This window comes from Haliotis rufescens, unplaced genomic scaffold, assembly GCF_023055435.1.
Source record: "Haliotis rufescens isolate VD_foot unplaced genomic scaffold, xgHalRufe1.0.p SCAF_73, whole genome shotgun sequence".
NCBI classification, from domain to species: domain Eukaryota; kingdom Metazoa; phylum Mollusca; class Gastropoda; order Lepetellida; family Haliotidae; genus Haliotis; species Haliotis rufescens.
In genome coordinates, this window is record NW_025964365.1 from 1,609,075 (window position 1) to 1,627,507 (window position 18,433).

General features: G+C 38.3%; 1 protein-coding gene, 1 long non-coding RNA gene and 11 other non-coding genes across 13 annotated transcripts; all 13 read right to left on the minus strand.

The window, feature by feature from the left end:
* Window positions 1-5,807: 5,807 nt before the first annotated feature.
* LOC124129237 (eukaryotic initiation factor 4A-III) lies at window positions 5,808-18,350 on the minus strand. Its single transcript, XM_046492758.2, has 11 exons — window positions 18,202-18,350; window positions 17,852-17,924; window positions 17,413-17,542; window positions 16,903-17,035; window positions 16,350-16,430; window positions 10,318-10,459; window positions 9,302-9,440; window positions 8,970-9,085; window positions 8,054-8,161; window positions 6,917-7,044; window positions 5,808-6,315 (listed from the first exon to the last, which is right to left on the minus strand). Exons 1-11 carry the CDS (start codon window positions 18,332-18,334, stop codon window positions 6,299-6,301), a joined length of 1,200 nt encoding a protein of 399 aa, XP_046348714.1. The 5' UTR covers window positions 18,335-18,350; the 3' UTR covers window positions 5,808-6,298.
* LOC124129238 lies at window positions 11,258-15,310 on the minus strand. The gene is made up of 2 exons (XR_006860354.2): window positions 13,560-15,310; window positions 11,258-12,362 (listed from the first exon to the last, which is right to left on the minus strand). It is a non-coding gene; the product is annotated as an uncharacterized LOC124129238 (long non-coding RNA).
* LOC124129689 lies at window positions 11,262-11,329 on the minus strand. The gene has a single exon (XR_006860421.1). It is a non-coding gene; the product is annotated as a small nucleolar RNA U54 (small nucleolar RNA).
* On the minus strand, window positions 11,661-11,726 carry LOC124129688. The gene has a single exon (XR_006860420.1). It is a non-coding gene; the product is annotated as a small nucleolar RNA U54 (small nucleolar RNA).
* On the minus strand, window positions 11,984-12,051 carry LOC124129681. The gene has a single exon (XR_006860413.1). It is a non-coding gene; the product is annotated as a small nucleolar RNA U54 (small nucleolar RNA).
* LOC124129684 lies at window positions 12,386-12,451 on the minus strand. Its single transcript, XR_006860416.1, has one exon. It is a non-coding gene; the product is annotated as a small nucleolar RNA U54 (small nucleolar RNA).
* LOC124129685 lies at window positions 12,712-12,779 on the minus strand. Its single transcript, XR_006860417.1, has one exon. It is a non-coding gene; the product is annotated as a small nucleolar RNA U54 (small nucleolar RNA).
* LOC124129690 lies at window positions 13,355-13,422 on the minus strand. The gene has a single exon (XR_006860422.1). It is a non-coding gene; the product is annotated as a small nucleolar RNA U54 (small nucleolar RNA).
* On the minus strand, window positions 13,583-13,648 carry LOC124129686. Its single transcript, XR_006860418.1, has one exon. It is a non-coding gene; the product is annotated as a small nucleolar RNA U54 (small nucleolar RNA).
* LOC124129680 lies at window positions 14,086-14,153 on the minus strand. The gene has a single exon (XR_006860412.1). It is a non-coding gene; the product is annotated as a small nucleolar RNA U54 (small nucleolar RNA).
* LOC124129683 lies at window positions 14,486-14,551 on the minus strand. The gene has a single exon (XR_006860415.1). It is a non-coding gene; the product is annotated as a small nucleolar RNA U54 (small nucleolar RNA).
* Window positions 14,989-15,056, minus strand: LOC124129248. Its single transcript, XR_006860419.1, has one exon. It is a non-coding gene; the product is annotated as a small nucleolar RNA U54 (small nucleolar RNA).
* Window positions 16,113-16,178, minus strand: LOC124141009. Its single transcript, XR_006861982.2, has one exon. It is a non-coding gene; the product is annotated as a small nucleolar RNA U54 (small nucleolar RNA).
* Window positions 18,351-18,433: the final 83 nt, after the last annotated feature.

An 18,433-nucleotide genomic window follows, 5' to 3' on the forward strand; every position in this document is an offset into this window, starting at 1 on the left:
AACTGATTTCCACCTCTATGATAGTGAGTGGGTTGGGTTTAACGCCGCTTTTAAAATTATTCCAGTTATATCGCAGCGTGTCAGCTTAATGTGGGAGGAAAGCCCGAAGTGATGCAGGTCTTAGACGTTTACCACTTCGGTGAAACCCACGAGCACGGGTATGGTGCTGACAAACCTAGAAACATAATCGGGGCGAACCGGGATTCGAACCCACAATCATAGGTTTCTGGCATGCCCAAGGGACGCAACTCTGCACAGCGAATCGCCACCTCTATGATAAACGATGTAGACAAATGATAATACATCTGAGTAAGGGACAAAGGATAAATGTTATGTATTCTCAAAAAGAATTGGGGATATACAATAATAACAGATGAGTACAAAAATACAAAGATATATCGAATGGATAAGAACAAGGAATAGTGTAACCTGACAATCAACAGAACATGTTGTCGGTGTACTGAAAGGATGGGTGTGTTGTAAAAAAAGAAATGTTTGAGATGACTTGTTTAGTAATGGGCCATACGTCCATGATTGGTCAAACATTCGTTCATACAGCGTGTCAGGGTCCGAATCAGTCTCAAATTGACAAACTGGGGAGATTGTATGGCTATTTGAGGGAAAGGTCAGGACTCATGGCTAGCCGTTGCATTAAAAAAACATGGCCAGATGCTGTCAGATTCGAACAGTTTCCTGAGAACGGGAAGACACAGTTGGAAAAATGCTAGTTAGAAAATGTAATGAAACCCAAAGACAGTCGAGCGAGCCTGCACGTTTGCTGTTTCATTCCTTCTCAACCTTCGGTCCCAAAGGGTTGTATGGACAATGAATGTTCATGAATTTCGCTAAATGGCCTGTGCATGACGATACACGTGAACAGAGAGTGAAATCCCTCGACTAATATTGGATTCCCCGACATTCAGTAGTACATAAAGTAGTCCGCTTCGGTGGGCGTGGCTTAATTTTTTACATTCATTGTGAAATAAAGAATAAAATGCAAAAAACACGTGACCAATTCAGCTAATTAGAATGCAGGAATTTCAATGAACCCAAAGAAAATTTAATTATAAGTGTTTGAACGACACAATTTTTGCAAGCTCCGACGTTCATACAGTTTGGCCCTCATTCTATGAAGGTTCATACCCCAATGAACTCACACAAAGTGAAGGTCAATTCTTAAATCAACAATTCCACAGGGAGCGTGACATCAACTATACACGGACGAAGCTGTTGAATGAAACTTCAGTACAAGGTTACTCTCAGTAGGCAGTGTTCGAAATACCTGCCTGCCCGACCGTCCGAGACGGGTTGATTTCAACTCGGGCTGCCAGATTTTCAAATCCCCCTGCCCGACGGTCAGGTTATATTTCATATGTGAAAATATTCTAAATATTTCCCGATGATAATCATTAATTCACATGTAAAGATGAATGATAAAATGTAACCAAAAAGAAATCCCGTTAGCTTATCCTGAGAAACATATGATTATAGTGGGCAGGCAGGTTTTGGTCAGGGCTGGCAAGTATTTCAGCTAGCCAGTCCTGTGGTCTGGCTGAAATTTTTGGGAGTTTCATACCCTGCAGTAGGGCAAACAATAAGTATCGGGGACTTTTTACACTGGCAAACACAGACATGTTGAACGATAGTCTTTCTCTGAAACAATACTTTTTTTATATTTTTTTAGAACGCACCAAGCATGTCCAGTGAACCGGGTTTTTTTCGGTATAGCCCTTACCCCTCCCCCAGAATGTCATACCCCTACAAAACTGACTTTGTTCCTCGCCCTTGACTGACATTCACTCGGATCACAACAGACCTCGTTATCACCAACGTGTTACGAACGTTCCGTCTTTCGTTCAAAATGGCTGCCCTTTCACAAGTACATTGACTGTAGATTTTCAAGTAAATGTTATCCCTTCAACAAGCATGAAATGTAAATACGAACAACCGATTATAGCTTTGGGCGTGCTGAGTTCTCATTTCCTCTCGTCACAGTATACGACTGGGGCGGTAGTGTAGCAGATTCGTAAAAACGTTCGCTCGTCACGCCGAAGACCCGGCTTCGATTCCTCACATAGGGTACAATATGTGAAGCCCACTGTTATAGCTGAAAGCGGCGTAAAACCACAATCAATCACTCACTCACAGTATAGGAACCACATTCATACAGAAGACATATGAGGACATCAGAGGAAGGTTCTTTTTGTTTCTTCTCTTAGCTACATATAAAATGTATCTTATTTGCACGCATCCTGAATGAATTCAATCTTCTTGTAGGCCATTTGGTCCAACTGAAACAAGGCAAAACAATGAACTGTGGTGGAAGAAATTTTTTCCAATAAATAGTTTTCTTATTCCATTATTAATAGAATATATAAATAGAATATCAAATATTTAAATGGTTCGCAAAATCGCGTTAATAAGTCACAAAATACATTTGAGATAAAATCAAGAACAAAATAATTTGTCAAAATCCAATCATTTTGTTTAAATGTTCAAGACGTCAGTTTGGTTTTAACACAAGGAGGCACGGGTGGCCAAGTCGTCTAAGGCGATTCGCTGTGCAGAGTTGCGTCCCTTGGGCATGCCAGAAACCTATGATTGTGGGTTCGAATCCCGGTTCGCCCCGATTATGTTTCTAGGTTTGTCAGCACCATACCCGTGCTCGTGGGTTTCACCGAAGTGGTAAACGTCTGAGACCTGCATCACTTCGGGCTTTCCTCCCACATTAAGCTGACACGCCGTGATATAACTGCAATTATTGTTAAAAGCGACGTTAAACCCAACTCACTCACTCACTCGTTCCAAGGAAGACCTAGTCGACGTCGGTCTCTCATGGAATAGGTGCCCATACATGAAATTCTACCATGACATCGCGGCACTCGTTTCAAAACTAAAAAATCAATATCTACTCTACAGTGGGACAACATCAAATTTTAAAACAGTAGGTTTGTCCTAAATAAAGCACCACTTACTATTGTCTGTCATACAGACCCTGCATGAATACAAATATATCCAATACAGCCCAAGCAAGTCTGTAACGTTTGGCGACCCGTGAAGATCCCGGGAAGAATAGGACTTCAGCAACCCATGCTTGCCGTAAAAGGCGACTATGCTTGTCGTAAGAGGCGACTAAACGGGAGGGGTGGTCAGGCTCGCTGACTTGGTTGATGCATGTCATCGAACCCGATTGCGTGGACCGATTATCATGATGTCAATCACTGGATTGTCTGGTCCAGACTCGATTATTTACAGACCGCCATCATATAGCTGGAATATTGCTTAGTTGGCAAGTTAAAAATTCTAGATTACTGCAGTATCTGAAAATGAAGTCTCTGGCCTCCTTTTTATTATATTTTAAGATAATTTAACAACTGTTTTTTTTCTTCTGTAAGATATATTCATTAGATATGACTAGAGTTTAGTCTACACTTACAACTATTCAGTTATTGCTTTTTTATGCCGTCATTCTGCTTTGATTTTTTTCTGTCTTCGACTATTAGACATCACCCGGTGTGTAAGTGATTTTCCACATGTGTCCGTTGCATATATTGCGAACTTGCGACACATCCCATCGACTTGCTCTGCAGGTGCGTTGAATAAACCACGACCCTGGTTGTTGCGGGACGTCGCAAGTATGTCGTAAGGCTGCCATCATATAAATAGGGTTTGCAAATTTCGCGAAATCTTGAATATCCGATTCTGACAATAATCAGCTGTTATAGGTTATGCATGAGTTACTTGCGAATTGTAGGTACACATCTACAGTGGTGTTAGACGTCATGAGACTTCTGATGAATACTCGTAAAACTGCACAGTAAGGTTGGAGTTTCATATCAGGGAAACTGGTATGCCTGAAGTTTGTGTGTTGGATGACAGACGATATTAGAAGATATTAGCGGACATTGAGATTCTTCAGCTGAAAGGTAGTTTCAAGGATGCCTCGTGTATTCAAATCTTCCTTGCGATTTACGAAGGCAAGTGAAATGATCCACAGTCAAATCAATCCCCTTAATTTTGTTGTGACGTATACTACTCAAAAGAATCCAAGGAACACTGGAAATTGTAAAGTTTTAACAGCTGGCATATGTGTTATAATCTTTAAGTAATTGTTAGACATGCCATTACATGACAAAGACATGTCAGAACAATGAAAGGACAATAGCGGTTAAGTAAAAATGCTGCACTGAAGACTTGTGTCATTTGTCAAAGTCATAAAGGGCAGACACACTGGTTTACTGGTGAGTGTGACCACGTCTGTATTTGATGACAACGTTGATGTATCGACCCAACCAAATTTCGGAGGGTAATCTGTGGAATGGCTAGCCATTCTTGTTGCACCAATCATCGTTTGAATACCGACCGTTTCGTCCCAACACGTCCCACAAATGTTCAATAGGTGCCAAAATCGGGAGAATATGATGGCCAGTCCATTTTGTCGATCTGATTCTGCTGCAGAAAGTTCCTGACAACAAAAGCACAACGTGGACGTGCATTGTCGCCCTGGAGTCTTACCTGTGGACCAATAGCTCAAAGTGCTGGAAGCATCAGAGGCTGTAAAATCTCGTCTCTGTAGCACAGAGCTCTCAAATTACCCCGAACATGGTAAAGGGGAGTTCTGTAGTTGAAACTGAATCTGTCCAATATCATTCCTGATCCATCTCCAAACCCTGCCTTTCTCTGACGTTAGTGTCAACAAAACGCTAACAAGGACGTCGGTACACTCGGATACGGCCATCACAGAATTGCAAACTAAACCTGGATTCATCTATGAACAAGATTCCACTGGTGCCTATTCCACCGATGATGCTGCTGACACCACGTCAAACGTGCAGCTCTATGGTGAGTTTTGAATGGAAAAAGGACAGCTTTGACATATTAATCTCAAGTTTGCCTCCCGAAGCCTATTGCGAATCTTATCTTCACAAACGTTGGCATTAGTAGCTTTCCTCAGCTGTATTCATAGAGCATTACCAGTAATGGTGAGTTGGAGTAGTCCTGTCAGGACGAGTCAATCCTGTGCTCTTTATTTGTGGACGACAAGGGAGACGTGGTTCCTGCACTTTTCCTGTTTTCTTTCAGTGTACCCATAGTCTGTGAATGTCAGACGGGGACACATTTAGACAAGGTGCCACTTCAGGCAAACTGATGCCTTCCTGAATTCATGCCACAGTTCCCAGTCCTTTTTGGATTCAAACCACAAGACAATGAACAGTCAATGATGAATGAAGTCTGTCAAGTACCACATGAACCAATTTGGACATCGACAGTCAAATGTTTTTGTATATAGTACAATTAAAATAGAAGTAATATTTGTTTGGTGGATTCTTTTGAGTGGTACATGTATGTCACTTTTCATCAATACTTGGATAATAATTATCAGACAATAGGATCCTCGATACACACTTACCTGTATTGATTCTTATTTTAATCCTGTATCGTTTCACACAAGGACACAATCTTTCATATACAATTTTTTCAATTTCAATTTTGCAAACAGGGAATTTAATAAATAATATAACATATATAAATGACTTTCCAGTTTTATCTGAAATACAGTACTGATTGTATGAGACATCTTTTTTTCATATATTAGACCCAATATTCAAGTTGCTTTTTAATAGTGTTTATGCCTTATGAAATCCATGCAAATTAAGTATTGTGACGTGTATCATATCAGGAACAAAGTATCGCAATACGTATTGTATCCTTAATATGTATTATAAATGTGCATTATATATCATTCTTATTTACACAGCAGTTACAGTGTATCATCCACAAAGGAAACAAAATTAAGTGACAACCTGTACAAGTCTGAATTTTATTCACATTTAAGACAAAATGGACTTTTTAAAGACATGATCAATGAAAAAAATAATTATTTAATAATAAGGAAGCATGTATTTACAATGAGCATGATCTTACAGAATGAAGGTTGTTAAAATAACTAGTAACTTACACCTAAATAAGATATACAGATGACCCACAGGTTACAGCTGCATCAGTAAATGTCACAAAACCCTTTCAATGATAAACAAATTATTTCTCAAACTGCAGTTATCCCACTAAAACAAAGCATGGCTTTCCTGCGGTGATAGCTCCACAGCTGAAGTGTCTGTCTGTTGTGTACCACTTCCACTGCAGTCTTCAGGTGAGCACTGTTGATTCACTGACAAAGATGACTGGTGGTTTGCAGCTAAGTACAGCTATCTGTCTTTCACAGATGTTTGGTTTGTCTGAACACAGTGTCTATTATTGTCACTTCACAATAGTTTTTTCTCTCTCCACACCCTCTTTCTTAGATCAGATCAGCAACTGTAAAAGAAAGAAAATCACATTTGTGAGCAGGAAATAATCCGGAAAGAAAAGATTAATATTGGCTGCGCTAATTTACTCTGTTAGATTCAACAGCCTAATAAATGCAATAATATATGAGAAAATATGTGTTTTTATTTCACAGACATTAAATAGTTATTTCAAGTTTGACAAAAGAAAGTTGAAAGAATTCTATATTCGATACAGCCCACTGTCAGCATGAGCGAGCGAGTTTTCTACGCCACTTTTAGGAATATGCCAGCAATATCACAGCCGGGGCACATAGGAAATGAGCTTCACACATTGTACCCATTTGGGGAACGAGCCAGGGACTTCAGCGTGACAAGGGAAAGCTTTAACCACCATGCTATCTGACCACCCAGCAGCATGAGGGAGAAAAAGAAACTTTTCATGGTGGTAAGCAATATTGCATCTTTACCATGGTGGAATGTAAATTGTGATTGTGGTCAAGAGTTAGAACATCATACAAAGCCTTACATGTAAGCTGCCTCATGAGGATTGACACTGGGGACCTATTCTGACATGCTACCCCTCCACGGGCATGACAAAATAGTCTCATGTTAACCATTCACAAACTTACCATTCATGGGCATTTCATCAATTTGTGTTGAGTAGTACTGTTCAATATCTCTCAGAATTCTGATGTCGTCATTCTTTACAAAGTTGATGGCCACACCTTTCCTTCCAAATCTACCTGATCGGCCGATTCTACAAAAAAATTATCTCAGTGTCAAATACAAAGACTCACAGGTAAAATGGTAGATATGAAAACACATTTTCAAAGCCCTGTAAAACCTTTGACATCAACTGTTTTACAATACTGATGTCAATTTCAACATACAATTTAACCCAATATGGTACTCCAACACTGGCATGGATGGAATCAAAACTTAACAGTGTTGGCTAAACTTTCTGAGTTTGTTTGTTTGTTATTTTACACAGTACTCAGCAAATATTCCAGCCATATCAACCAAGTCAGCGAGCCTGACCACATGATCCTGTTCGACGCCTCATACCACAAGCATGGGTTGCAGAAGACCAATTCTAACCCAAATCTTCACAGGTGGTGAAGTTTCTGAGAACAAGTATTTGTCACAGAAGTGACGAAATGTCCCCCGCCTGTATATACACCAAAATACCAAATATGAAGACAATCCAGCGATTAGTTCTTGAGATATCGCGGCAACACCGTTTTCAAACTCCAAAAGCAGATTTGCCTGCTGTGACCTTGAAAATAGGGTCAAGGTCACCAAAACCGACTGGTGTCTGCGGTGTCTGTATATACACCATAGTTCCAAATATTAAGACAATCCTGCGATTAGTTCTTGAGATATCGCGGCAACACCGTTTTCCAACTCCAAAAGCAGATTTACCGGCAGTGACCTTGAAAATGGGGTCAAGGTCACCAAAACCGACTGGTGTCTGCGGAGTCTGTATATACACCATAGTTCCAAATATGAAGACAATCCAGTGTTTAGTTCTTGAGATATCGCGGCAACAAACAGGTGGGACGTACAGACGGACGTACGGACGGTCGTGAATACTATATCCCCCGCTTCGCGCTTTCGCGCGGCGGGGGACAAAAACATGTCAAGTTCTTAGAAAGAATTTGTCGACATGTTCTTGGCCCAGATTGCATACACAGCAGGATTTGTTGCAGTTTACAAAGATTACACTGCTTACGAGTGTCTGGTACTGAAAGTCTCCAGTTACATACCTGTGAATGTACAATTCTCTGTTGTTTGGCAGATCATAGTTGATGACGAGAGACACCTGCTGAACATCAATACCTCGAGCCCAAACATCAGTTGTGATGAGGACGCGACTGAAATGTACAAAACAACATGAACTCATTCTGCTGAACTTAAGAAAACAGTTCTTCTGAAAACAAAAGTGCAACCCAACATTACCATTACAAAAAATAACACAACAGTTACGAACTTTTGCTCATTCTTGCAAACAATTTCCATTATTAAGAGACCTTAGAAAAATTTAATTTGTCTCCTTTTACGAAATACTTTTCAGGAAAATATTAATCTGGCTTTTGGCACCTGCAAACTATTCTTAGTAGAACTGAAAGCTCAAATTGCTGGTGGCAGGGAGGGAGAAATACAGACATTGAAACAAACTGTTGCTTTTTAGATATGCCAGGTGTGTCAGCCTTCAGTGACTGCAGTCGTTGTACGTACTAACATGGGTCTGACAACAGGGGTCATGCTGGAACTCATGATTCTGTTTATTTGTTTCTTGAGGAACGTCATACTCAGCAATATTCCAGCTGTATGGCAGAAGTCTCTAAATAATCAAGTCTAGACCATACAATCCAGTGATTGACATCATGAGCATCGATCTATGCAATTGGGATAAGATGACATGCATCAAGCAGCCTCACCACCAGATGGGTTGCTGGAAACTTAATTCTAACCCGGATCTTCATGGGTACTCATGAATCTGATTCATGGACTGACTAAGCATGAAATACGGAAGCATTGTAACGTATGATGAGAAAACGAAAACTGGCATCAATATTGAAAACAAACCTCAACCTTCTGTATGCTACTTTGTATCATGGCAACACGGACGCTACCAATGATTACCTCTATAATGTGACTATGCAGAAACAACAGTCCTACCTGGATCCTGATCTGAACTCCTTCATGATGGAATCTCTCTCTTTCTGTGGCATGTCACCATGCATGGATGACACAGTGAAGTTGGCCTCCCTCATCTTCTCAGTCAGCCAGTCTACCTGCAACATTAAAACAGTATATTCCATCAAGCGTTCATGTAGGGCTGTCATTGACATAATAAAAGTGTAAAAACAATTGCCACATTGCATAACTTGAAAAGTACATAAAAAGTTTGTGTCAAATGAAGTGATTGACCTTAACTTTGAATCAATATGCTTAATTGGTCTGTTACTGGTGCTATTCAGAAAGATATTTGTGTGGAATGAGTCTTGTACCTTTCTCTTGGTGTTACAGAAGATGACTGCCTGTGTGATGGTGAGGGTGTCGTACAGATCACACAGGGTGTCAAACTTCCACTCCTCTCTCTCTACTGCCACGAAGAACTGCTTGATGCCTTCCAAGGTCAACTCATCACTGGATTCAGATACAAACATCATGTATGAAACATGGACACAAATCATACACACTGACATAACTAAGAGAAGAAAGAGTAACATAATGACATTATAGCTTCATTTTTTGTTTGTTGTCATGCAAGGAAAAATGACAATATGCCAGTGGAAGGGATATCACACAGAAATGTATGTCTGTAAACATAAAACAGCAAATTTAATCTTATAAAGTGAAGACACCTTATTTTGTTTCCTTTTTAACGCCGCACTCAGCAATATTCCAGCTATATGACAGCAATCTGTAAATAATCGAGTTTGGACAAGACAATCCAGTGATTGACATCATGAGCATCAATCTATGCAATTGGGATACAATGACATGCATCAACCAAGTCAGTGAGTCTGACCACTCGATCCAGTTAGTTGCCTCTTACGGCGAGCATGGGTTGCTGAAGGCTGAAGCCACCTGAAGTTTGTTAGGTTCAGAATGCAGTTAATATGCAAACACTTAAGGGTCCTGCTGCAATGTCTCCTCACTGCGAACCTGCCATCAGCTAGTCCATAATGTATTCAATATGTCAGCATTCACCTTCACTGATCAGTATGGCAAGTGAGCTGGTGAATGATGCCACTAAAAGCTACATGACAACAGCAGCAAGCATGATCATTCCATGCAGACTTGGATAATTACATAAGACAATTTGGTCTTCCCTGGTGGTCACCATCCAAACCAATCAGTCACTGGGGCCATACAATGCCTTTCCAGGCCATACATGTGCCTGAGATACTGGGGATATAATCTGGTCCACAATCCCCAAAGGTTCTCAATCTAGTTGTGTATTCTCACACATACTATTGCACATGTGAAGCTTAAATGATCAGAAGGGTTGAGATGTTACCGTTTGACCAGGATTCTGATTGGGTCTGTCATGAACTTGCTGGTCATCTCCAGGATCTCGTGAGGAAGTGTAGCAGAGATGAGAAGTACTTGGGTTGCTGGTGGCAGGTACCGATACACATCATAGATTTGCTCTTTGAATCCTATAAACACAATCAAGTTGAATACAGTGCATCCCTTCAGAAGAACACTTCATGTTCCTATTGTTTTCTAAGCACATTAAAGACCAAGGATTCATGGTAATTGTAAGAAACTGAGATATAACATGTAATAATCATGTTTTCACTGCTAAAGTTGTACAAAATTGTGAGTGAGTGAGTTGGGTGTAATACTGCTTTTAACAGTATTCCAGTTATATCGCGGTGTGTCAGCTTAATGTGGGTCTCAGACGTTTACCACTTCAGTGAAACCCTTGAGCACGGGTATGGTGCTGACAAACCTAGAAACATAATCGGGGCAAACCGGGATTCAAACACACAATCATAGGTTTCTGGCGTGCCCAAGGGACGCAACTCTGCCAACTGTGCCCCCCCCCTACAAAATTGTGTAACAGTGTTGCATTAAACAAGGACTCAGAATAGCGTATATATTTCCAGACAGTTGGAATTCCTGTAGGATGGTATCCTCATTGTCCTCAGCAACTGGGCAGCTTATTTCCGAAGATAGACCTGACAACCTATATCAAACATTTTCAGTCAACTAAGCTATCCAAACTTGTCTGCCAGAAGCCTCTTCAGAAGACTTTTACAAAGATATTTTTTAAGTTTAGATCTGTCTCTTGGTTGTGGTATTACTGTTTTGAGAGTAGTAGATGCTATTACTCAATTTATTGTATGGGAAATATTTTAAAATATCATTCAATATTCTTTAAATATTGACAATCTGTTCTTGTGTTGCACTGTGATCGAAATTAAACCTACAAAACTATTATAGCTGCATAGTGGCAAAGGGCTCAGAATAGCGTATATATTTACAGACATTGTTAATTCCTGAAAATAGTATCCTCATTGCCCTTGCCACATGTAAATTACAAACAAAATGACAACTAGCCTTCATCAGGATGTACATAATCCAGACAAAATCCTCATATTTCAACAGTGATTACCATTGATTAAAAGGGATTAATAATATTACATCGATGAGATAAGTTTGACACATTGATTCCTGTTGAAAACATAGTTTGGTGATAAAAGCATACTCTTTTTCAGAAAGTTTCATCAGCTTTTGCTATCCAGTGACCTTGACATATACCAGTAAAATATAACATTATCATATGCTTAAAAAGGGGGTTCTATTTGACAATGACCATGTAAATTAGATGACCTATTATTGCCGAATAGTGACAGAGGGCTCAGAATAGCGTATATATTTACAGACAGTTAATTCCTGAAAATAGTATCCTCATTGCCCTTGTCCACCACCAAACATTATTTTCCAAACATTATGACAGCAATCTTGTTCTTCATCATCATCATGAGGAAGATTAACGGTTTCAAAAAATGTAATTAAGTAGATTTTTCAAAATGATGGTGAATCTACCAGTTTGCTTCAGTCAATAAGCATCATAGCACCAAATCCCCTTGATAGATCTCTGAAAGTTAATGTCAGTCATACTGGTTGTTTCTGCAGTGATCTATGAAATTAGAGAATTATTGGCAAAAAGTGGCAAGGGGCTCAGAATAGCGTATATATTTACAGACATTGTTAATTCCTGAAAATAGTATCCTCATTGCCCTTGCCACATGTAAATTACAAACAAAATGACAACTAGCCTTCATCAGGATGTACATAATCCAGACAAAAACCTCATATTTCAAGTGTGATTACCATTGAGTAAAAGGGATTAATAATATTACATCGATGAGATAAGTTTGACACATTGATTCCTGTTGAGAACATAGTTTGGTGATAAAAGCATACTCTTTTTCAGAAAGTTTCATCAGCTTTTGCTATCCAGTGACCTTGACATATAACCAGTAAAATATAACATTATCATATGCTTAAAAAGGGGGTTCTATTTGACAATGACCATGTAAATTAGATGACCTATTATTGCTGAATAGTGACAGACAGGGCTCAGAATAGCGTATATATTTACAGACAGTTAATTCCTGAAAATAGTATCCTCATTGCCCTTGTCCACCACCAAACATTATTTTCCAAACATTATGACAGCAATCTTGTTCTTCTTCATCATCATCATGATGAAGATTAACGGTTTCAAAAAATGTAATTAAGTAGATTTTTCAAAATGATGGTGAATCTACCAGTTTGCTTCAGTCAATAAACATGATAGCACCATATCCCCTTGATAGATCTCTGAAAGTTAATGTCAGTCATACTGGTTGTTTCTGCAGTGATCTATGAAATTAGAGAATTATTGGCAAATAGTGGCAAGGGGCTCAGAATAGCGTATATATTTGCAGACATTGTTAATTCCTGAAAATAGTATCCTCATTGCCCATACATGCAGAATACAAAAACATATCTTACTTTTTATCATGTTTATCCTCATGCAACAGTTTTGTAATGGGTTATTATGAAGACTCCTCACATTGAAACACACATAGATCAACTTACATAATATGAAACACATCTCAACATGCTCAAGTTTCATGCCATATGGTCATGATAATAAAACACTGATTCCATCATTACTTATGGGAATGCGACAATATCCAGAAGCATGTCAGGTCAACATTTAACACTGTCAAATGTACAGGTGTCACACTCTACATTGACAACTCTATAATTCCATAATTGAAATGTCAAATCTTGTATACAGTACATTACATGATCAAATTCAAATCATTTTCTTGAGATGCGACACTGAAGAATTAATCCATCACTTCACATTGTCAAACTTTAAAATGAATAAAATCCTCTGCATCATTGAACTAAAGAAAACAGTAGGTGAGATATATTTCATTGATTATGTTGATAAAGTTGATGTGAAAATAGTTGACAAATACAAATGATAGGAGCTGTTTCTGCAATTTCCAGATGAAAAATGTGATTTGTTATTAAAACATGTTGGCCAAAGGCTCAGAATAGCGTATATATTTACAGACATTGTTAATTCCTGAAAATAGTATCCTCATTGCCCTTGCCACATGTAAATTACAAACAAAATGACAACTAGCCTTCATCAGGATGTATAAAATCCAGACAAAATCCTCATATTTCAACAGTGATTACCACTGATTAAAAGGGATTAATATTATTACATGTAAATTAGATTACCTATTATTGCTGAATAGTGACAGACGGGGCTCAGAATAGCGTATATATTTACAGACAGTTAATTCCTGAAAATAGTATCCTCATTGCCCTTGCACACCACATAAAAAATCCAAACATCATGACAGCCAGCTTTACGTTCTTCATAACAGTTGCACAACATCTAATTCTGTAGATTCTTCAAATTGACAGTGAGCCTACCAGCTTGCTTCAGTTACACAACTAATGTCATAGAAGCACAAAGATCAACATGGACGTCATGTGACAATCCTTGTTATTCCTACATGATTGACATTGATTAAAAGGGGTTAATACAGTATCCATGATCAATACTGTATTTAGAGCAAATTGCACTCGTTTTAGTTTAATAAGAGGCACATACAAAGGTTTGGGTTATGATGGTGTAGCACTGAGTTATTGCTTTTCCAGAAACAAAATAATCACTTCTTCATTGTTCATATACATTTTCATACAGGTTGTTTTTGCAGTGATCAATGAAATAAGAGAATAATTATTGTTGCATAGTGGCAAAGGGCTCAGAATAGCGTATATATTTACAGACATTGTTCATTCCTGAAAATAGTATCCTCATTGCCCTTGCCACATGTAAATTACAAACAAAATGACAACTAGCCTTCATCAGGATGTATAAAATCCGGACAAAATCCTCATATTTCAACAGTGATTACCACTGATTAAAAGGGATTAATATTATTACATCGATGAGATAAGTTTGACACATTGATTCCTGTTGAGAACATAGTTTGGTGATAAAAGCATACTCTTTTTCAGAAAGTTTCATTAGCTTTTGCTATCCAGTGACCTTGACATATACCAGTAAAATATAACATTATCATATGCTTAAAAAGGGGGTTCTATTTGACAATGACCATGTAATTAGATGACCTATTATTGCTGAATGGTCACAGACAGGGCTCAGAATAGCGTATATATTTACAGACAGTTAATTCCTGAAAATAGTATCCTCATTGCCCTTATTCACCACATAAAAAATCCAAACATCATGACAGCCAGCTTTATGTTCTTCATAACAGTTGCACAACATCTAATTCTGTAGATTCTTCAAATTGACAGTGAGCCTACCAACTTGCTTCAGTTACACAACTAATGTCATAGAAGCACAAAGATCAACATGGACGTCATTTGACAATCCTTGTTATTCCTACATGATTGACAATGATTAAAAGGGGTTAATACAGTATCCATGATCAATACTGTATTTAGAGCAAATTGCACTTGTTTTAGTTTAATACGAGGCACATACAAAGGTTTGGGTTATGATGGTGTAGCACTGAGTTATTGCTTTTCCAGAAACAAAATAATCACTTCTTCATTGTTCATATACATTTTCATACAGGTTGTTTTTGCAGTGATCAATGAAATAAGAGAATAATTATTGTTGCATAGTGGCAAAGGGCTCAGAATAGCGTATATATTTACAGACATTGTTCATTCCTGATAATAGTATCCTCATTGCCCATCCCTTTATGCAAACTTCAATATCAAATACATTCGCAGCCTGATTGAACTGAATAACACAGTCAATGGGCATAATGGTATCCAGGGTTTTATTTGGCTTAAAAAATAAAGGGTCCTGGGGACCCTCAAATAATTATAATATTCTAAGGGTCCTTGCAGGCAATATGAGGGTCTTGTAAAGATAAGAAATTGTGTAGTGTACTGTATGGTTTGATAATTACCATATTCGACATAATAAGCGCCCCCGGCGATATTTGCTGATATATTGGCTAGTGAACAAGCCCACTTTGCATCCCTTCCGATTGATCAATGTACACAAGACCTATTTATTCGGTATAATACGCACACGTGTGTTACATGCACCCTTATTTATGGGAAATTAAAATCTGGAGAAATATATCTGTCGTACATAAACATTTCCGGCTGTCAGCATAACCAACAAAATTTATCTTTCAACTATGTTTTTTTCCCACCAAACTAATATTCTAATAAGAGCCCTCTATTTCTAATATTGAGAGCGCCCCGGGCACTTATTACGTCGAATACGGTACTTTAGAGCCTGGCATTAATCAATGACCATGTAGACAGTGGCCATGATTGATGGATGAAATGACAGACGCCCATAACTGCTCTTGATGAGCTATAGGTAAAATGAATATAAGTCAATCGGGACACTGCATTCTTTTTCTGCGTCCATTATCTATATCTGTGGGTCGAGTAACTCCCTGGGTATCATATCCCCTTAGAATTGGTCTTCAGCAACCCATGTTTAACGTAAGAGGTGACTACCATGATCGGGTATTCAGGCTTGCTGATTTGGTTAATGCATATCATTTTATCCCCAATTGCGAAGATTGATGCTCATGATGTCAATTACTAGATTGTGGTTCAGGCTCTATTATTTACAGACCACTGGGACACTGCTGAGTGCAGCATTAAACAACATACAAAAATACCCCCCTAATACTAGTAACAGATTTCTGAAAGCTTATGCCAATCATACAGGTTGTTTCTGCAGCCATCTTTGAGATCAGAGGACTATTGTTGTACAGTGGCAAAGGGCTCAGAATAGCGTATATATTTACAGACAGTTAATTCCTGGAAATAGTATCCTCATTGCCCATGTCCACCACATGTACAATAAATCACTCTCAAGAGTATCATCAGCACCCACAGGAAAGGAATGTATATTTAGAACTTAGAAATTGAATAGCATACACATTTTCAGCCACTGTAGACACCTTACAAATCCTCACTATTTACCTTTGTTGTCAGTGAAACAAAATCACTTACCCTTGTTTAACATTTCATCAGCTTCATCAAGAATCAACATTTTTATAGATCTTGTGCGAAGATTCCTCCTCCTGATCATATCTGAAACATATACAGGATGTTACAAGCACTTCACTCAAGGGATGGTACTAGGGGCAATACATTAAACAATCTGACTGTTTTTGTCTGCCCTGACTTTGATTTCCATATTTGGTCACTTATCATTCAAATGTATGGCTATCCAACATGCAGTGGTTATCAATCATCTTGGGTCCACACCATTTTGTTAATTACATCAGGCTCTGTGACTTGGTTGATTGTGACAGCTTGAAAATATCCATAAACCAAATTTGGTCAAAGCAACACATACACATTGCATAAGCCCTATAGATCTCCACAAATGGAGTTACTACAAGTGTCTTAAAATCACAAATGGTTCAGAATCTGCAACCATGCTGATACAGATTATCCCAATGTTATTCTTTACATGTTATAGACCAGTAGTACAAAGTACACCACTCAAGATGTTTCCCTTTTTCCAAATCTGTGACTCCCAAAAAGATTCATGACTAACCAAAGACTCTGCCTGGTGTTCCAGAAACCACATGCTGTCCGTAGTCCAGTTTACGAATGTCTTCACCGATATTTGTACCTCCGATACATGAATGACACTGCACATTCATGTAATCTCCAAGGGCAAGGATAACCTGCAACAGATATGTACATGTATCAGGATGTCGTTTCTTGTAGGGGAAGCAACTCCTCTTATTCAATTGATCAAACATAATTTATTGATATATACTATAAATAGTCCTGAAACCATGCCCATGTTTTTTTTAAGGTAATATGTCAACTGTATTAGTATTCATATCAATTCAAGTTCTCCACATTACATGTTCATCACAAACAGTGTACAATTGGAAATTATGACTTGGAAAGTACTTAATACTTAGAAATAAATAAAATGGCATTTTATTAAAAATCAATTCATGATTAAGAATTAGCTTCAATATGTTCAAACTAACATTGACTTAAGTACACAAAATCCTGTATCTTTTCTCTGGTGATAGAGAACAATATGTACCTTCTGGATTTGAGTTGCAAGCTCCCTCGTGGGTGAGAGAATAAGGGCTTGTGTCTCCCGCACCTGTGTGTCAAGGCACTGAAGGATACTGATGGAAAATGTGGCCGTTTTACCAGTTCCAGACTGTGCCCTGAACAAAAAAATAAGCATTCAAAATTTGAGCTGACAAATAATCTTCATCATCCTTAATTATAAACATCCGAAAAATGTTTTCAACAAAACCTCACACATGATGCATGTGTTGTGGAAATCATAATTAGGTGATCTTTGATTCCTTGATATTGAAAATTTGAGTTGGCTAATGATTTTGACTGATGTTAATATGTATTTGTAGGCCATGTTAATATGATCAATCTATTTGTAGGCCGTGTTTACAAGTTACATTAATCATGTTTATAAACTGTGGTATCAATGAGTCTGGACACGACAATCCACTTACTGTGCAATAACATCTCGACCTTTCACTATTGGCTTTACAGCTCTCTGTTGAATAGCTGACGGTTTTTCAAAACCTGCAAGAAATAATCAAAACTTATATATTGATGTTTTCTACAATTCGCCTTTTATATGACATCATGCATTCCCCACAACACAATAATATGGTCTTGAACGAATCACGGTTTATTATTCCGTGCCACGAAGTGGAATATTAGTCACTGTCATGTATGTCTCAGGATAACAAATGATGCTCTCGTGTTAACCTTCTTTTTGATCGTCAGGAAAACGTTTTATCGTGTGCATCGGGATTGCTGATAAAACCGTGAGAATAAAATCATACAGGCAACTAACCATAAGCATATACACCCCTCAACAACTCTTCTCTAAGACCCATATTATCAAATGTAGGTGTAACGTCGACATCTTCACTTGTTTCAAATTCAACATTTCTTAAATCGTCTGGGAGCACACGCCGCGACGCCATTTTCTCAAGACTATGGAATTCTGGGATCGTGTTCAGTTTTATTTGATACTTTGTGGGGACATCGTTATTTGTTTATGATCCTCAACTAATGAATATTTT